Source organism: Ailuropoda melanoleuca, chromosome X (genome assembly GCF_002007445.2).
Source record: "Ailuropoda melanoleuca isolate Jingjing chromosome X, ASM200744v2, whole genome shotgun sequence".
Classification (NCBI taxonomy): Eukaryota; Metazoa; Chordata; class Mammalia; order Carnivora; family Ursidae; genus Ailuropoda; species Ailuropoda melanoleuca.
This window is the reverse complement of record NC_048238.1, coordinates 51,645,299-51,662,831: the sequence shown is the minus strand read 5'-3', so window position 1 is coordinate 51,662,831 and position 17,533 is coordinate 51,645,299. Positions and strand designations below refer to the sequence as shown.

At 52.1% G+C, this 17,533-nt stretch overlaps 2 protein-coding genes across 6 annotated transcripts in view; one reads left to right on the top strand and one right to left on the bottom strand.

Annotated features, from left to right (window-relative positions):
* The first annotated feature begins 706 nt into the window (after positions 1-706).
* On the top strand, positions 707-9,070 carry AWAT2 (acyl-CoA wax alcohol acyltransferase 2). The gene is made up of 7 exons (XM_002918007.3): positions 707-791; positions 6,526-6,636; positions 7,022-7,092; positions 7,337-7,541; positions 7,772-7,946; positions 8,498-8,697; positions 8,916-9,070. The coding sequence occupies exons 1-7, from the start codon at positions 707-709 to the stop codon at positions 9,068-9,070; spliced, it is 1,002 nt and encodes a 333-aa protein (XP_002918053.3).
* Positions 9,071-10,555: 1,485 nt separating this feature from the next.
* The window catches only part of EDA (ectodysplasin A), a 407,351-nt gene continuing 400,373 nt past the window's right edge, over positions 10,556-17,533 (bottom strand). The window contains exons 7-8 of one of the 5 annotated variants that reach the window (XM_019798325.2): positions 16,072-16,193; positions 10,556-14,348 (exon numbers count right to left, since the gene is read on the bottom strand). In XM_019798325.2, coding sequence (XP_019653884.2) covers positions 14,097-14,348; positions 16,072-16,193 — 374 coding nt within the window. In that variant the 3' untranslated portion in view covers positions 10,556-14,096. Of the gene's footprint in view, positions 14,349-16,071; positions 16,203-17,533 lie in introns of all 5 variants that reach the window. The other 4 variants (XM_034649132.1, XM_034649130.1, XM_034649128.1 and 1 more) reach the window with 4 other exon arrangements.

The following is a 17,533-nucleotide window of genomic DNA, read 5'->3' as shown; positions in this document are numbered from 1 at the left end:
TACGCTGATTTTTTCACAATAGATTATATTTGGCCTGTTCTGGAATTTCATGTACGCAGAATAATTTGATAGGTACTCACATTTATTTATTCATTCAACAAAAGAAATTACGCAGCACCTACCCTACACTCGTAGACCTATATCTGATGTCTGTTCACGGGGAGTAATGAGCTCTCCAGGACTGACAAAACAACCAAAGGTATTTCTAGGCATGGCCTCTGGCCTCCTTTCTCCTCCCCTGCAATCGCATTGTCGCTGAGAGACCACACACACAGCTGAGAGTCATAAACAGAAATGCAGGCCACTCGGTGGTAGGGCGCCCTGGGCTCCTCACTGCCCGCCCCTCCCCCCCATCGACCCTGGCTCTGGAGGTCCCTCATCAGCCCCAAGTCCCTCCCACTCACTTCCCATACCAGAGCTTCATCCATGTTTCTCTACACAGGTGTGCCAGGGGGTGTCACAATCTTAGCCCAGGCTATACCTAAGTGGGTAAAAGTGTGGGTGAGTAGATAGCTGGAAGGAGCTGCACAAGCAGAAGTGGTGTGTGTCCCTGCTGTCCTGTGCAGGGGTGGGAGTGGGGGGTGGAGACTAGTTGGGGGCTGGAGAAGAAAGCATGAAGAGAGGAAACCTTGAAGGCTCCTGAGCAACAGGGGCTGGGAAACCAAAGGAGCAGCACTTACCTGGAGCCCCTGAGATCCTGAGCATGATGCTCTTGCCCTCCAAGAAGGGCCTTAAGACTGCCCTGGAGGTTTTTGCTGTTTTCCAGTGGGCCCTGAGTGCCTTAATTATCGGTGAGTCTTCACCCTTCCGTAGGGTGACTGCCTGCCCTGGTATGCCCGGGACTGTGGGGTTTTAGGGTTCAGCAGGGTTATGAATGCCAAAACCTGGGTTGTCCCAGGCAAATCCGGATGACTGGTCACCTCGGCCTCTCGCCTGACTTGCCTGGACATGGTACTCAGGGAATCCCTGAGTGTGGTACATGAGGGTATGTGTGTGCGCATATGGGTGTGTGCCTATGCAAGGGTGCATCTGCGTGTGTGCAAACGAGCCTTGATGCGGATGTGTATGGTGAGCCCTCCTGGGTCTACACTGGGCCATGCAGGGCATGTTTGGGGAAGATGGGGAACAGTTCCATTGAGGCTACCCAAGGAAAAGGACGTAGCTACAACCTCATGCACTTGAACAGGCCATCCGTGGGGGCGAGCTGCCTGGTGGCAGACGGAGGCTCTGAAAGCCCATTGCCCAGAGCAGTTCATCCATTTATCCAGCCATTTCCCCCCATTGTCTACATCACAAATGCTTTGTGGAAGTTACAGATACACTGGCCTCTGTATTCTAGGTGCTGAAGCAAAGCAGCCCTGTGTGTGTGCGCCAGGGCGGGGGGGGGGGGGGGGCGCACGGGGAAAAAATTCTCTTTTGTCAGGTACTTTAGGTGAGGACTAGCTGGAGGCAAGGGTATGGATCAAATGACCTTGTAAGATATCTGGGAAGGGAGAATGCAGGTAGGCCTTGGAGTCCGGGGCTTGCCAGTGAATAGGGAGAGTGGGCTAGAGGACAGGGAATGGGAGGCTCAGAGGCCTGCCTGGAATGGGCACCAGGACCCCTCTGTGCTGAAAAGAGCAGTGTTAACCTAGGAATGATTAGCAGTCAGAGCTGGAAGAGGCCAGCAGAAAGGAATTCATATGTGTTAGGTACTTTATACCAGGTATTTTCACACCTATTATTTCCTTGTAGCCTCCTGCCAGCCTGATGAGGTAGAAGCTATCATTATGCATAATAATATATACTAATAGCTACACACACATAATAAGCGCAAACACTCATAATATTAGCTAACATTAATTGCACCCTTTTTTCGTGTCAGGCGCTGCTCTAAGCCCCTTATGTGGCTAATAACCTCCATTTGTACAGATGAGGGCGCTGAAGTGCATGAGGTGTTAAGTGGTCTGTCCAAGATCACACAGCTGAGGAAGCAGAGGAGCTGGCCCGGGAGTTGAGCACACAAGGACCTGATTCCAGCCCATGAGATCTTTCCCTACTTCTTGCATCAGCTCATTCACTGCTGATCCGCGAGGCTGGGACTGGACATGTCCCTGGGGGACATGCTAAGCCAGAGCGTGCTCTAATTCGTAATTGCCTTCTTTTAAATTTCTGATAACTGCCCATTCATGTCCGTTGCCTGTTTTTCTCCCGAATGAGTTGACTCTTGAGGGGCACATAGGAAGTAGATGAAGAAGGAGGAGTGTTCAGGGCAGAGAGTGGGTAACCCGCAACAAGGCTAGGAAGAGGGAGAGCATAAAGCATTCAAGGAGCTGCTGGTGGCTAAGAGGGATGAGGGGCAAGAGGCCTGGAACTGATGCTCAACATGTATCAAATAAATGAATGGGAGACAGAAGAAAGAGGACACTGGAGAAGCAGGCAGGGGGCGATTGTGCAGGGCACTGTCAACTAAGGAAAAGAGTTTGGAGTTTTTCCTGAGCGTCATGGGGAACCGTGATAGGGTTTGGCACAGCACGACAGCATCAGATTTGTGTTTTCAAGAGATCACTCTTGCTCTGTATAGTGAATTGGTGATAGTAAGAGGCTGTTGCAACCATCCGGGTGAGAGACGTGATTTGGACCAGACCAGTAGTAATCAGGATGCAGATAAGAGGGGAGAAAAGGGGAGATTGGACAAATTGGGGTAGAATTAATATGACTTGATCAGAAGACATGAGTGAGAGAAACAGAAGAGGCAAGATGGAGGGTTTAGGGCCTGGTGTGAGCAGGCAGAGGGGCGGGTGGAGCAGAGAAGGATGAAGGAGGACATTGGCCCGAAGGAACATGAGCACAGGGAGAAAACCATCCCAGGGAGCCCTTCATTAGAGTCTGACTATGGGGCGTACAGAGAGGTAGTGTGGAGCAGGCAGAAGGGATTTAGGCCTGGGCCTCAGGAGATGGCGGTTCCAGTGTTCCCCCTCCCCTAGCCAGCTCTTCACCTTGTGCATGGAATCATCCCTCTTTGGACCCTGAAGGCCTTGAGAGGAGACCCTCACGCTAAGTCTGTGAGGAAGAGAAGGCAGACGTTGGTAGTGTGATTCCCAGTTGGCAGATGAAGTTTAGCAACTTGTCTGAGCTCACACTCATGGGAAATGGCGGATCCCGGACTCATCTCACTGCCCAGGCACTCCGCCCATGGCCACACCTTCTCACAAGATGTCCCCGACACTGTCTGGGTTGAGCAAAGCCTCGGGGAAACAGGGAGGTCTCTTCTGGACTAGACCCATGCCTCTCTTTATTTCTCGAAAAAGTTCAATATTCTTATAAGGAATATATCAAAAGGCTGAATCCGCTGGCCTTAGATCTCTTCCCTAGAGGCAGCCACTTTCAACTTTGTTAGCTCTTTCTTCTGGTATTTATCTCTGGGTGTCTACATTTCGCTACTTAAATTTTCTACAGATTATTATAGTATTTCTGATTGGACAACTTTAGACAGTGTCACTAACTTCCTGATATGGAAGATGAGAATTTAGCTCTACGCACTATTGCTACATCTTTCCTCTTCCTCCATCCTCCCGAGATTGTGAGAGCACAGGTTTTAGTTCAATGCCTGACTGTGACTAGGAATATCCCTAGTGGAGCCATTTGGTGTACGGAGAGCATATTTCCTCGCTTGTTACAATTTTCTGTTTTTCCTGGAATTCATAGTCACCTCATTTTAAATTTCTTTTGTTATCAGATATCTATTAACTGCGAATTCATCTTCAAACTCTCCACAGACATAGTAATCTCTCCATATGTGTGAACACATCAGGAATCTATAGGTCCTCCCCCACTGTTTATTTTCTGGATGACATGGCTACTGGATCCCAGCATCCCCCTGTTATGCAACGTGGTCTTCTTTTTTTTTTCTCTGTTGAGATTATTTCCTTTTTCTTTTTTTATTATAATAATATTTTTTGTTATATTATGTTAGTCACCATATAGTACATCCCTGGTTTTTGATGTAAAGTTCCATGATTCATTAGTTGCCTATAACACCCAGTGCACCATGCAATACGTGCCCTCCTTACTATCCATCTCCAGCCTATCTCATTCCCCCATCCCCCTCCCCTCTGAAGCCCTCAGTTTGTTTCTCAGAGTCCATAGTCTCTCATGCTTCATTCCCCCTTCCGATTACCCCTCCTTTCTTTATCCCTTTATCCCTACCGATCTTCCTAGTTCTTATGTTCCACAAATGGCTAACAGACACATGAAAAAATGTTCAAAATCATTAGCCATCAGGGAAATTCAAATCAAAACCACACTGAGGATACCACCTTACGCCAGTTAGAATGGCAAAAATAGACAAGGCAAGAAACAACAATTGTTGGAGAGGATGTGGAGAAAGGGGATCCCTCCTACATTGTTGGTGGGAATGCAAGTTGGTACAGCCACTCTGGAAAACAGTGTGGAGGTCCCTTANTGTGGAGGTCCCTTAAAAAGTTAAAAATTGAGCTACCCTATGATCCAGCCATTGCACTAGTAGGTATTTACCCCAAAGATACAGACGTAGTGAAGAGAAGGGCCATATGCACCCCAACGTCCATAGCAGCATTGTCCACAATAGCTAAATTGTGGAAGGAGCTGAGATGCCCTTCAACAGATGACCGAATTAAGAAGATGTGGTCCATATATACAATGGAATATTACTCAGCTATCAAAAAGAACAAATTCTCAACATTTGCTGCAATATGGACGGTGCTGGAGGAGATAATGCTAAGTGAAATAAGTCAAGCAGAGAAAGACAATTATCATATGGTTGCTCTCATCTATGGAACATAAGAAGTAGGAAGATCGGTAGGAGAAGAAAGGGATAAAGAAAGGGGGGGGTTAATCAGAAGGGGGAATGAAACATGAGAGACAATGGACTCTGAGAAACAAACTGAGGGCAATGTGGTCTTCTTACACACAGCTCTCACCTCCAGGGTCCTTGAGACACTGTGGGTGCACAATTTAATAAGATGCTCACTCTCCAGGTTGGGCAAGTGTTGGGTCAGTACTTGCTTGACCCTGGGAGTGTTTTCTTAAATTTTGTGCCCTAGGCACCCGGCTTGCTTCACCCTAGCCCTAGCTTTGGTCACCCTCTTCCTTCTTTGGTTCTTCCCCCCGCCCCCGGATCCCATGCCTTCTTCTGTCTTGGTTGACTCCCTTATCTTGATGGAACACATCCTCCAGTAGTTTCCTGAGAAGGAGACATGGGAGACAAACCATCTGAGACTGTATGTCTGACATTGTCTTTATTCTACTTTCGTGCTTGATTAATAACTTGGCTGCATATTGAGTATCTTAGCTGTGTCTAGTGTAAGTGTCTGAGTCTGGAGTCTCTCTGGTTCCATTTTGCCGAGAGTAGTCCTCCCATCATTCAACTGTGTAGGGGAGGGAAGGGGATGGGAGCTCTAACTACCTCTTTGGTCGACTTTCCATCAAGCCCTGTGCCTCACACTGCTTTTGTGTCACACCTGCTGGCTCCAGATTCCGAGTCTTTCCCAGATTCTCCAGCACAAACAGGCTTCCTCTTGTAGCCATTCCCCTAGTGGGTGACTAGGCTTCCATTTTTCTTTGTTTGAAGTCGGTTACTCCTTCCTTCATCTACTTTCCAGCATGCAAACATTTTGCTGGTGTCTCTTGTCCACTGTTGTTGGTATCTCTTGAATTCTTTTTCTCATTGCAGAGCTGTATCTTTTAATACACTCATAAGGTAATTTTCACAAAGCCTTGGCAAGGAGTCAAGATAAAAAAAAACTTGTGTTCAGTCTACCATGCTCAATTAGAAGTATGTCCTTTCTTTTCTAGCCTTTGCTTTTACCCACTTTCTCTCACAGGGTCTTATTCACAGCTGTTTTAAAAATAGAGTCTGTTCATAATTCTAAGTGAGTGTGGCTCCCTAGGACTCGTCTCCATGAAGTCCATCCTAACTACTCTACCCTACAGCGCTCCCATCTTATTGGAACCTAACACAGCCCAGTACCTTACTGGGCTCTCCCAGCTTGCATTGCTCTTTGTTTCACATTTGCCAACTTGTGTGCTCCCAGCCTGGCTGAAGTTGGGTCTTCTCTTTTTCTGGTATTCCGTCCACTGATGCCTCCCAGAGAAGATCTGGAGAGGAAAATGTGAGCCGGAGGAAAACCTCTCCTGGCTCTGTCTTTCCCAGACTCCCAGCCTCTGATGATTAGATCAGAGTGGCCCATCGGTGGCTTCCTGCCATTGAACCCAGCTCAGAGCAGGGCCGGAGCAGGTCCTGGGGAGCAGAGGGCTTACTTCATGGGGCACAGCTGGAGAGGAAAGTGCTTTGCCTTCCAGATCTGAAAACAGGGCCCCTAGGACAGAGAGGAGATGGAGGGCTGGGGATATGGGCACACAGACCACATGCTAGGGTGAGGAAGTGAGAGTGTTCAGTGAGCATGAGTGAGAGTGTGTGTAACCTTGGGTGGAGAGCCCCCAGAGGGAAGGCAAGTGTTGGAGGACTGTTCACAATTCATTAACTCTGGGCTGGGCTCCCTCTAGCACTCACCGTAATCTTCGTCAACCTCTACCTGGTGCTGTTCACGCCATACTGGCCTGTCACTGTGCTCATTCTCACCTGGCTGGCTTTCGACTGGAAGACCCCTCAGCGAGGCAAGGGCCCCTCTGGGGCTGTGTTGCCACCGGCCACATGCTCTTTTCTCTCTTCTTCTGATAGTCCTGAGAGGCTCTGGCCAATTCCCAGGCAGCCCTTTAGCCTGTCCCCCCTCCCTGGTTTAGAGAAGCTGAGGGAAGGGGTCTTTTCAAAATGCTGGGAAGGCCCAGATCAGAACTGGAGTGGGTTAGGGAAAAGCAGCTAGTAAAGCAGCAAGCCAGGCCTGTCCTAAATTGGCCCTGGTATGACATCGCTCATCCCGGTTGTCACTTACAAGGCCAGGCAACAGAAGTGGGTGAGGGGCCACCCTGCGGCTGGCCCAAAGGGGCTCTGAAGAAGACAATGGGGGTGGGCAAAACGTGGCTACCTTGGCTCTGTTTTCAGGCGGCCGCCGGTTTGGCTGTGTGAGGAGATGGTGCCTATGGAAACAGTACTGTGACTACTTCCCCCTCAAGGTAAATAGTCCTGGGTCCCCCTACTTGGGTCCCGGGCCCAGCCCCAACTCCGTTGCCAGCAGTTGGGCCAGGGTGGAGGTTGGAGGGCATCATTCCCATCAAAACCCATGCGAACGATGCCCCCTCTTGCCGTGTTACCCAACTGCATGGCTGGACATAGCGGCCCTTTCCCTTCCAGGTCTCTGGCCGGAAGAGGAGTACTCTTCCTTGGCCGTACCCCTCCTGACTCCACTCTCCTCCACAGCTTCTGAAGACTCATGATATCTCCCCCAACCACAACTACATCCTTGTGTGCCACCCTCACGGGGCCTTGGCCCACTCATGCTTTGGCCACTTTGCCACAGAAACCTCAGGCTTCTCCAAGATCTTTCCCGGTATCACCCCTTATATTCTCACACTGGGAGCCTTTTTCTGGGTGCCGTTTCTCAGAGAGTATGTCATGTCTTCAGGTGAGTTGGCTCCTAAGACCGAAAGCCAAAGGAAACATGGCTCCCCAAGGGACAAGTGTTGGGGGAATGGGAGAGAGCAAGGGCCAACTCAGTGATCCCCTCTGGTCTTAGAAAGCTACCTTAGGCTCACCTGCTGGGCATGAGGCTCTCCCTTCCTTGGAAGAGGTAGGGAGGAAAGTTAGAAGGTTTGGGAAGTGGCCAATGAGCTTTGGATGTTTTCTGTCCCCCAGGAGCCTGCTCTGTGAGTCGAGCCTCCATGGACTTTCTGCTCACACATAAAGGCAAAGGTAACATGCTGATTGTGGTGGCTGGTGGCCTGGCTGAGTGCAAATACAGCCTGCCAGGCTCTACCACCCTGTTCTTGAAGAATCGGACTGGCTTTGTACGTGTGGCCCTTCATCATGGGTAAGGACAGCTCTGGTCCAGAATGGGGAGAGGGGCTCTGAAAGCCCAGCACGGAAGGAGTAAGGGATTTTGAGGAAATGATACCTAAAAAGGGAGGTAGAAAGCTGCTTCTGTGTTGGAGTAGAGGCTGGGCCGGGTCCTGGAGGCATGTCTGCTTATGGGGAGAGGCCCTCAGCTCTTCTCCCTCACACTAGCCTTTCATCTGGGCCAGCCCCTCTACAAGAGGCAACTGGCTGCAAGCTCACATCAGAGAGAACCAAAACTGCTGTGTGGGCTATACGGAAGAAAGCGAAATGAAATGGCCCTTGGGTCTTCTCTTCCGAAGTGTTTCAGACCCGTGGGTTCACAGGAGGGTCTGAGACTTGCTTCCTTTAGCTTGCTGCTACTTTGCCTCCCACCTCCCCAGGCAGCCTGGGGTAGACAGTGGGGCCCTCTCACTTAGTCCAGACCTAGGCCCAGCTAAGTCACGGGCTGAGAAGCCTATAGGCAGACCCAGGGTCCACTGGTAGTCAGCGCATCTGGCCATTGAAGGATATGCCTTTCCTTTGCAGAGTTCCTCTAATCCCTGCCTATGCCTTTGGGGAGACAGACCTCTATGATCAGCACATTTTCACTCCTGGGGGCTTGGTGAATCGCTTCCAGAATTGGGTGCGGAGTATGATACATGTCTACCCTTGTGCTTTCTATGGACGTGGCTTCACAGAGAACTCCTGGGGCCTACTGCCCTATGCTCGACCTGTAACCACCGTTGGTGAGTGAGCCCATCCCCTGGCGGCCACTTCTAGGATATAGGATCCAGTTCTGGGGCTGCACCTTGGCTCTGGCTGTGTCCAGAGGCAGAGAGGTGGACTAGGATGAGGGGCACGGTGGGGGTAAGGGTGGGGAGACCCTGGGCTTGAGGGCTGAGGCCCATTCTGAGGAGTGAGCTGTTCTGATGCTTTTCCCTTTTCCTTCTGTCTCCTCTGGCAGTCGGGAAGCCGCTACCACTGCCCAAGATTGAGAACCCGAGCCAGGAGACTGTGGCTAAATACCATACCCTCTATGTTGATGCCCTACGCAAACTGTATGACCAGCATAAGACCAAGTACGGCATCTCAGAGACCGAGGAACTGGTGATCACTTGACAGACATACCCAGCGGCTTCTCGGCCTGGCTGGAAGGTGTAGAACCCATGAAACAGGAGGACAAAAGTCACCCGTGGGCCTCCTGCTCCTGATTTGGCGGGTCCTCAATATGAGGAGGCTGTTCTCTAGGCCCCTCCTTTTCCTTCCTCTCTCGTCTCCTTCCAGCTCTTCTCTGCCATTACCCTGGGACTACAAGGGAAATAGACCCAACAGGCAGGGAAAGCCCTAGGTGAGAGGTAGGCTCCCTGAAGGCTCCCTCACCCACGGCCACTCAGCATCAGTACTGAGGAAAACAATGCACAGAATAAAAAGCTCCTCTTCTGATACTGCTTGTGGTCCAACTTATCTGTTTTAAGGGCCTAGGATCCCTGCTCATGGCTTTGCTTCGCTAGCTCTCAAGCAGCCCCATCTCCTGGCCTCGAGGCTCCCGCAGGACTGGGTGCCTGGAGATCCAGTGTGCTTGGGAGTTCAGGCTCCGCCGCCTTCAAGCCATGTGACATGGGACAATCGGTCATCTCTGAGCCTGAGCTTCCTCACCTGCAACACGGGATCCAACATCCCTCCCCTGCTTACCTCTGAGGCTACTGGGAAAGCCAATGAGACTGAATGTGAATGGCCTTTGTAAATTGGACAGCTACCCCAAATTATTCCCCTCCAATCATTTTGCCTGTTTCCTATCCTTAAGCAGATTCTACCCTCAATTTCACGGCAACTTGATGTTTAAAAGAAAGTGCACAGGCCAAAGGGCTTGTCAACAGCCCTTTGAACGTTGAAGTAGCCTTTCTATAGTTGGGTGACCTTGGGTGAGCTACTTAAACTCCCTGAGCATTGGTCTTCTCATGTGCAAAACGGGATGATACAGGATGGGGGGCTGCAGGCTGAGTCTTCCCAAGCTGTTATGGGCTCAGGCCTGAAATGTCTGTTACGGATGCTGCGGTGTCGGGCTGAGGGAACCTCCGTGCTGTGTCTCTGCCTCAGGACAGCGATTCTTGTCCACAGGACCTCTAGCTTACTGGACTGGCAGTGATAGGAAAGGACCTAAGGTGACGGGGATGGGGGCTTGTGTGGTCTGGGACACAGAGAGGATGTGGTAGGTTCTGACAGGAACTTCAGACTGCCTTCCTTCGGTTGCCCCGTCTGAAATGGGTGCCTTGGTCCTTCCCCTAGCTCATGTGTGGCAACACTTGCTAAGAAGCAAGTGTCTGGGTCCCATGTTACAGGTGAGGAAGCTCAGGCTCAGAGATGAGAGATTGTCCCATGTCACATGGCTTGAAGGCGGTAGAGCCTGGCGTATAGGAAGTGCCTAAGTTGATTTCAAGAACAGGGGGGAGAAAAAAAGCTTTATTTGCAAAGAATGAATCATTAATTTACACAAACTTACATCCCAGTTTATATACATTATATATAGTTTATATACACAGTATCTCACACTGGATGCTGACCCCCCCCAAAGCAGCACTGGGCCTGCTCCAGGCCATTCTCACCACGAAGCCCACCCCCCCACCCCAGATGGAAGTGTTTTGAATCAAGAAATGACATATCCCGAGTCCCCTTGGAGAGAGCCCTGACAGGAGTTAAAAGAAACAATCTGCTTCCTTCTTTGTGCTCACTGTGGCCCAGGGGAGCCTCTGGGCAGGGAGGGAAGCTGAGGGAGTGCGGGGGGGGGGCTCAGGACTTCCAGGTATTGGGCCAGCCCAGAGCCTTCCAGGGCAGAGACCCTAGTGGGGTTGAGGGGTGTTCTGATGGTGGCTGCGGCTACTCTTTCTCCTGCCTGGCCAGGCTCCTGAAGGGGGCCAAGCACTTTCGGCCTTGAGTCTGGGGGTAGAAGAAAGGAGGGGTCCGAGTGGGATAGAGACTGCTCCACCCCGTCACTCCTTTGAGTCTGCAGGTCAGGGCTCATTCACCTTGGCCAGGTCACCTTCCATCTCTGGGCCTCCGGGTCTCGCTTTAAATGTCTCTGAATCTAGTTGCACCCACCGGAAGTTACATAAAACACACGTACTTGCACGGGGATCCAAGTCTCTGCTTGCCTCCAGGGTTCCTAGCCCTTTCCTGCTTCAGCAAAAGGAATTTGGCTCAGGATGGATGAGGGGGGACAGAAGGCAAAGACGACATTTCCCAAGGAACCAGGAGCTGAGCTGCCTTTGGTGCTGGCCTTGGCTGTTGAAACTCAAGCAGCTAGCAAAGGCCCCTGTCATGCAATTCTTCAAACCTCTGCCATCTGCTTGCTCACAAATATCCTCATCCCTTCTCCATGCTAGCCCCAGCCCTCTGGTGAACTCACGTCAGCGCCCTTCCAGACTGTAAATCTATTCCCACATCCTCTCACTAGTAAATTGCTTCACCACATTGTCAATGACTCCAGTGCAGCAGGGCTCCCCAGCCGTCTATTGTTTCGTTCCTCGCCTCCTTCCTCTATTCCTTTGGAGGGTTCACATTGAGTGCAGGGTTCTGTGCGAAGCCCATCCCCCCTACAATCCCCTCCATATCTGGACCTCAGGATGGGTGTCCGAATGTCCTTTAGGGGTACAATTAGGAAACCTCCTCCCCTCTCCTTACACACATCTGGCTTGAGAGCCAGGCCTCTCTCGGGCTTTTCCTCCATCAGGAGACATCCTGGTAGAACAAAGCTCTCTGTGAGATGGTAGAAAGAGCCAAGGAGTCACTTAGTAGTTGTGGGAGGTGGACCAGCTCCTGTGACCCATCTGGAGGGTAACCAGTGGAGGCCATTGGCCACGGCAGGGGCTCTGTACATAATGGGTGGGTGGAGGAGCATAAGGGGTGCAGTTCTGTGGGTCCTGGAGGCCTTCTGCTCAGACATGGTGCCAAGACGATTCTGACCACAAGAGCCCTAAGGCTGATGGCTGTTTCCCAAAGAAATGTCCTACTCTTTTTGCCACAAAGCCCCCGGCAGCCAAAAGAACATCAGGGAATTACCATCAAGGAATGAAATTGAGCGTGTCTGGGTTCCTCTCTGTGACGTTGAAGGATTTGGGGTCCTTATTCCCATTTTTATTGGTTCTCTCTAGACCACACATTCAACACAATGCTGCAGCATAATGAAATAGCTTTGGAGGCAGACCTGGCTGAAGCCCCAGGTCTGTGGCTTAAACCTGTTGGGATCCTGGTCAAAGCACTTCACCTCTCGGAGCCTTTTATACACAATGGGATTCATAGTATCCTCAAAGGAGATAATGAGAGAGAAAGTACTTTCCACACTTTAAGGAGAGGTTCCCTTCAGTTCCTGCTACAACTGAGGACTGTCTAAGGCACTTTTCAGGAGCCTGGGCCAGATGCATGCCTCAAGTTCACCCCACCTGGGGTGGCAAGGCTGTCATTAGTAACCAGACAATGGCAGGATAACCTACCACCTCTGGCCCGGACCTGCCGAAGGCTGAGCATTACCGTTGTTTGGAAAGGGGAGGTACAGTGGAGAAATGAGTACCTGCTCTTGGTAGATTTCAGCTGCCCGAAGGGACTTATCCCATTTCCTACAAATGAAACTTGTTTCGGAGCGAAAGTAACAGACTGTACAACAGTGGCCCTCCCCAGCTTTGGGCTAGACCTCGCATCCAGAAACCAGGCTGGCCCCCGGTAGTGAGAGATAAGGCCCTTGAATGGTCCCACTGTATGATCCAGTGGGTAACTTGGGGTAGGGGGTGGGTGGGTAAGGTGTGTTTGGACCTGGCTATAGGGCAGAGCCTTCCCCGATGCCGGCTTCTCTGGAGCCTGGATTCAGGCGATCAGCACTGGAATCTCTGGTGATTCTGCTGTGGCTTTCTGAAGCCAGAGTGAAGAAAGGTGGGTCACAGGGCATCAGCTGCTGTCCTTTTGGGTAGGGCCTAGGCTCATGACCTCTTGGGTCACAGCAAACTTGAGGAAGAAACCCCCATCGTCCTATCCCACTTCTTGCCCTTTTGGGGTCAGGCAGGAAAGTTCTGCCTTGCTGATGCCCAGGGGGCAGGCTAGGGTTTGGGAATTTTCGTAGGCTCTCGTGGAAGCTGTCTAAAGATTCGAATTTGAAGGGACTCCTGGAGGTCATCCAGTCCAACCCTTTGCCCTCAGACACAACTAGACTAGATGAATATTTGTGTTGCTTAATAAACAGAAAAGTCTCTTTGTGCCCAGGTCATCGAAAGAGTATCCCAGACTCACATAAGCACAGGTCCCAGGGTAGGCACCTGTCTTAGACAGAGGTAGGCTCTGTGGAGAAAGAAGACAAGAGTTCTGGTCAGGCTGGGAAAGGGGGCAACTGGAAGGGGACCCAGAGATTTTTCTGAGCGTAGAACACGGCTGTAAACAAAGTGAGAGACACGTGGCCCCAAGCGTGCCTTCAGCTTCTTGTGCAGGCAGGGTGGTGGCCATTCCCTGCCACTGCTCCGAGAAGAGCAAACCTCCTGTCCCCCAAAGCCCAGCAAGCTGCCATGAGGTGGCTCTCAGCTTGAGTGGGAAGAGCCCCCCAGGCCCTCTGGCAGGCTGCAGCATAGAGCGCCAAGAAGCCTTCCACTGCCGAGGATGCCACCAGCGCTCGCCTTTCCCCTCCCCGCCCCTTGGCTTAGGCTTCACCACTCCCCTCCTGCCCCACCCTTGCCCCCAGCCCTACCCAAGAGAGGAACGGGCAGCCCCTTAGGGTCAGAGGCTTGACCCCATGGTCTGGAGTCCACCTTTGCTTTCTCTTGCCTGCTGCCCCGGAACCCCACTTTAGTGCAAGAAACAGGGACCTTGAAGTTGAAGTTGAAGAGTTGAGCCGTAAGCCGGTCGACGGAGCCAAGGAAGAAGGTCCTGCTTCCTGCAAACCCTGGCGCTCCATCAACCATCCTGTGAACTCAAGTTCATTCTGGAAAGTCAAGCGGGCCTCATCATCCTGGAGTCACCCGGGAATAAATAGCCCTGGGGTATTGATCTCTGTGGCTGTGACACCCATAACACCTCACTCCACAGCAGCACTGAGAGGCTCTGGGAGTCCTGGCTCCCAACCCTGGGGCAGGGGCACCGGCAGGGGCAGAAATGGGTGGGGTGGGGGGATCTAGGATGCAGGGGCTTCGCCCAGCCTGATGGCCCCAAAGAAGGTGGTGTGCTTGCTCATATTGATAGAGATGTCGGCATGCACCATCTTCACGGCAATCTTCTGCCGGGCTTTGAGGAGGCAGACCCCCGCGGTGTAACAGGTGTTGTAGTTGGTCTTGCCCGTCTCGATGCTGCGGGTACACTGCAGGAAGGGCTTCTCGTCAACCACCACCTCATAGCTGGCAAAGTCGGTGAAGTTGATGTAATAGACCTGGATGAGAGGCAACAAGAAGGGATTGGGGGAGAGAGGAAGGAGAGGGTGGGGCCCTTCCCGGCGGTGGACAGACAGGACCTTCTCAGACAAGCTGCCCACACACCTTGTGAAGGGGGGCAGTGCCACCTGAGGGCGTGTTAGTTGGTCAACAGGAAAGGCAAGATGATGGGCTGATACCCTGCACTTCCCCCACTCCGTGGGGCTCAGGTGGCTAAGCAAATCTCTTTTCAATTGCACGCCAGTTGTCAGCTCTGTGAGGGCAGGATCCAGGCCTTTCTCACTCTGGTAGCTCCCCCAGCCCCTCCCCTGCCCTCCGCCCTGCTCAGCCCTGCTCAGCCCCGGCAGGAGGCACGGTGCTCTGCACACAGTAGGGGCTCAATCAGTGTTACAGACAAATGTATACAAATTGACTTCTCATGCCCTGCCCCAAGGACTATTTGTGGCTGACCTTAGAAGTCGCTGATTCCCCAGAGAGGGCACGGTAACAACTTGCCACTTCTTCAGCTCTTTAAGGCCTGCCGCTCACTCAGCTTGCAGCTTGCCCTCTCCTGTGACTGAATTTCTCCCCCTGATTTTTACGGTGCCCCTTGGCCCTCTGATAATGAAGGAAACAGATCCGGAGAGACAGAGTGCTATCTACCACAAATGAGCTAAAGAATTTGGAAGGACAAAACCCAGGCCCCTGACTTTACTTTGTGGCCAGAAGAAGTGCCAACCCATGTTCAGTGGCCTGGTTTCAAGGGGGATTTTCCCAGTTTTCATGGCGTTCAAGGCCTGAGGCCACTCCCAATCTATTCTGGGCCCAGAAAATACAAGACCCCAAGCTTTGATTCCCTACTCCCCCCCCCCCCCCCCCCCCCCGCAAGAAGGAGCTTAGGAGAAATGGCCTGTAAGACATTGGGATTATACCTATGTGTCCCCTGGGGATTGGGACCCCACTTGGTCATTCTAAATCACTTTATGAAAGGTTGATCCCACCTTCCCTGGCCACTCTTCCGTGGGACCCTTCTGTTGGCTCCACGGTCTTTCTGTCCATCTGCCTACTCGCTGCCCACCCCACAGAAGCCCCTCTAGCCCTCAGGGGCCACCCCTGTGGAGGCAAACAACAGGGGCGGGAGTGGATGGGCAGATCTGGGGAGCAGGGCTGGGGCAGAACAAGGACAGAAACCTAGGGCCAAAAGCACTGGGAGAATGGTGGCAGGTTGGAGGAGGGCACAACAGAGACACAGAAACGTAGACAAGCAAACAGGAGAAAGAGGAAGGAAAGGCAGTCAAAAATGGCTTTGAGGTGTAGAGAAAGCCTGCAGGAGTGCTGTTTAACGTGAAGCTAGCGGTGTGGGCGGAAGGGGTGCTCAGCAGCCCTGCAACCGACTCTCAAAGGATATATCCTGACACAAAGATAGCGTTTGGTAGTAGAACCAAACAGCTCGGTGGGGAAACCAGGGCCTGGGGCCCAGGAGGAGGGGATCAGAGGGCAGGGTGTGCAAGGGGCCCCTTTGCAGTTTTTCAAGGATAACTGGCTGTGGGAGAGGGGGGCAACCAAAACAGGCCCTTCTCTCTTTCCTCCTTTCAACTCCCTCCCAGCCTAGTTCCCCCCACCCCAGTCCCCCTAGAAAGCGGGAAGTTAGCAGGTCTTGGCTAGCTCCACAGTGCCCCCATGTGGCCTGCACCGGATCTGCATTATGGATATAAGAAGAGTTAGGCCTGAGACCGTACTCACTTCTACCTGACTATAGATGAAGTAGGTGCCGTCCACCAGTACCTCCAGCTCCCCGCTGCGGGGATGTAGCTTAAACACCTTGGGGTTCATGGTGATGCGAGACCAGTCATTGAGCACTCCACCTGAAAGATCTCAGTATGAGAGAAGGGCAGTCACTCAGTATATGTCAGAATAATCTGGGCAATAGAAACAAGAGACATCCAGCAGCACCCTGCCCTACCCCCACCCCATCCCAGTGCAACGTGGAGAGCCCCAGAGGCCCAGCTTTAAGAACAGCATTTGGAAGCAGAGATAGCGTTCTGTTTGTTGAGCAGCTGCCAGGCCTGGCTCAGGCCCTTGGGGTCCGCTTGTCTGTCTCCCTGTCTCCTTTCCTGACCCCTCCATCTGGAAGGGGCTTTAAACAACACATTCTAGCTGGAATGTGGGGTGAGGGTAAGAAGAAAGTGGGCATGCTGCCCTATTTTCTTTGTTGTTCTAGGGCCTGCGCAGGCAAAATTCAGACACTGAGTGGCAGGCTAGGTCTTATTATTCCATTCTATTTCTCTAGCCATAGTTCCTGAATCCCTCCCCTGGCTCTCAAGTTCGTGGGTTTTGCCCTTCTCCTTTAAAGATTCCTTTTTCAGTTCCTTCATGCCCCAGGAGGCTTCCCAGCCTCCCCTCTCCCCCAGGAAACCACTCAGCCAGAGGAATTGTCTACCTGGAGAACCTTAGGGAGCGGGGGTGAGTCAGACTTCATGGCAGCTGGAATGAATGGCCACCAGTAATAGGGACCCATCGGAGAGGGGGATCTTTACGAGAGTGAGGGATAGACTACCAAGCAGCACTAGAGCCAGCCCAGGGGCTGGCGAGGGTGTCTGGAAGCCGAGGCACCCCTGGTAAAGCATCTGTGAGCCCAACCCCACTGGGGACAGAAGGGGAGTCCTACCACCTTTGCTGGACAGTGAGGGCCAGTACGTGAAGGCAGAGGAAAAGGTTCCTTCCTGCCACCAGAGGAGAGAGTCCTAGCCCAGGGGGCCTTTTCCCCTCAAAACCCTCCATTCTTCACCCAAGAAATTATGTTGTGAATGTCCATCTTTGGCTAGTCTCAGGAGTCCTGCCTCTCCGAGGTGTGAGGAAACTGGCCTTCTGGAATAGTCATCTTCCCTCGAGGTGATGGTGGGTGGGACAGGAGTCAGGAAGAGATGCCCTGGCTCAGCCCCTCTAAGTGACTGCTCTGCATGATGTCCTTCTACCCCTGCCCCCTCCCTTCTGCTTTTGGTGCAACTAAAGATCAGCATAAACTACTATTAGGGATTGGCCCAGAGGGGTTGGAACTGGTCTTGTTGTGTGGTAGTGGGAGCAAAACCCGTAGCTTCGGGTATAAAATAAGCATGGAGGCCACCCGTCCACCCAGACAAATCTATTTCCTGCCTGTCTCACTCCTCCCTGGACAGATGGTGATTATGGCCCATCCAGGGCCCCA

Coding starts and splice junctions, on each gene's coding strand:
- AWAT2 (XM_002918007.3), top strand. CDS start 707: ATGCTCTTGCCCTCCAAGAAGGGCCTTAAGACTGCCCTGGAGGTTTTT. Junction 792..6,525: donor CCTGAGTGCCTTAATTATCG/GTGAGTCTTCAC, acceptor GGCTCCCTCTAG/CACTCACCGTAATCTTCGTC. Junction 7,542..7,771: donor AGAGTATGTCATGTCTTCAG/GTGAGTTGGCTC, acceptor TCTGTCCCCCAG/GAGCCTGCTCTGTGAGTCGA.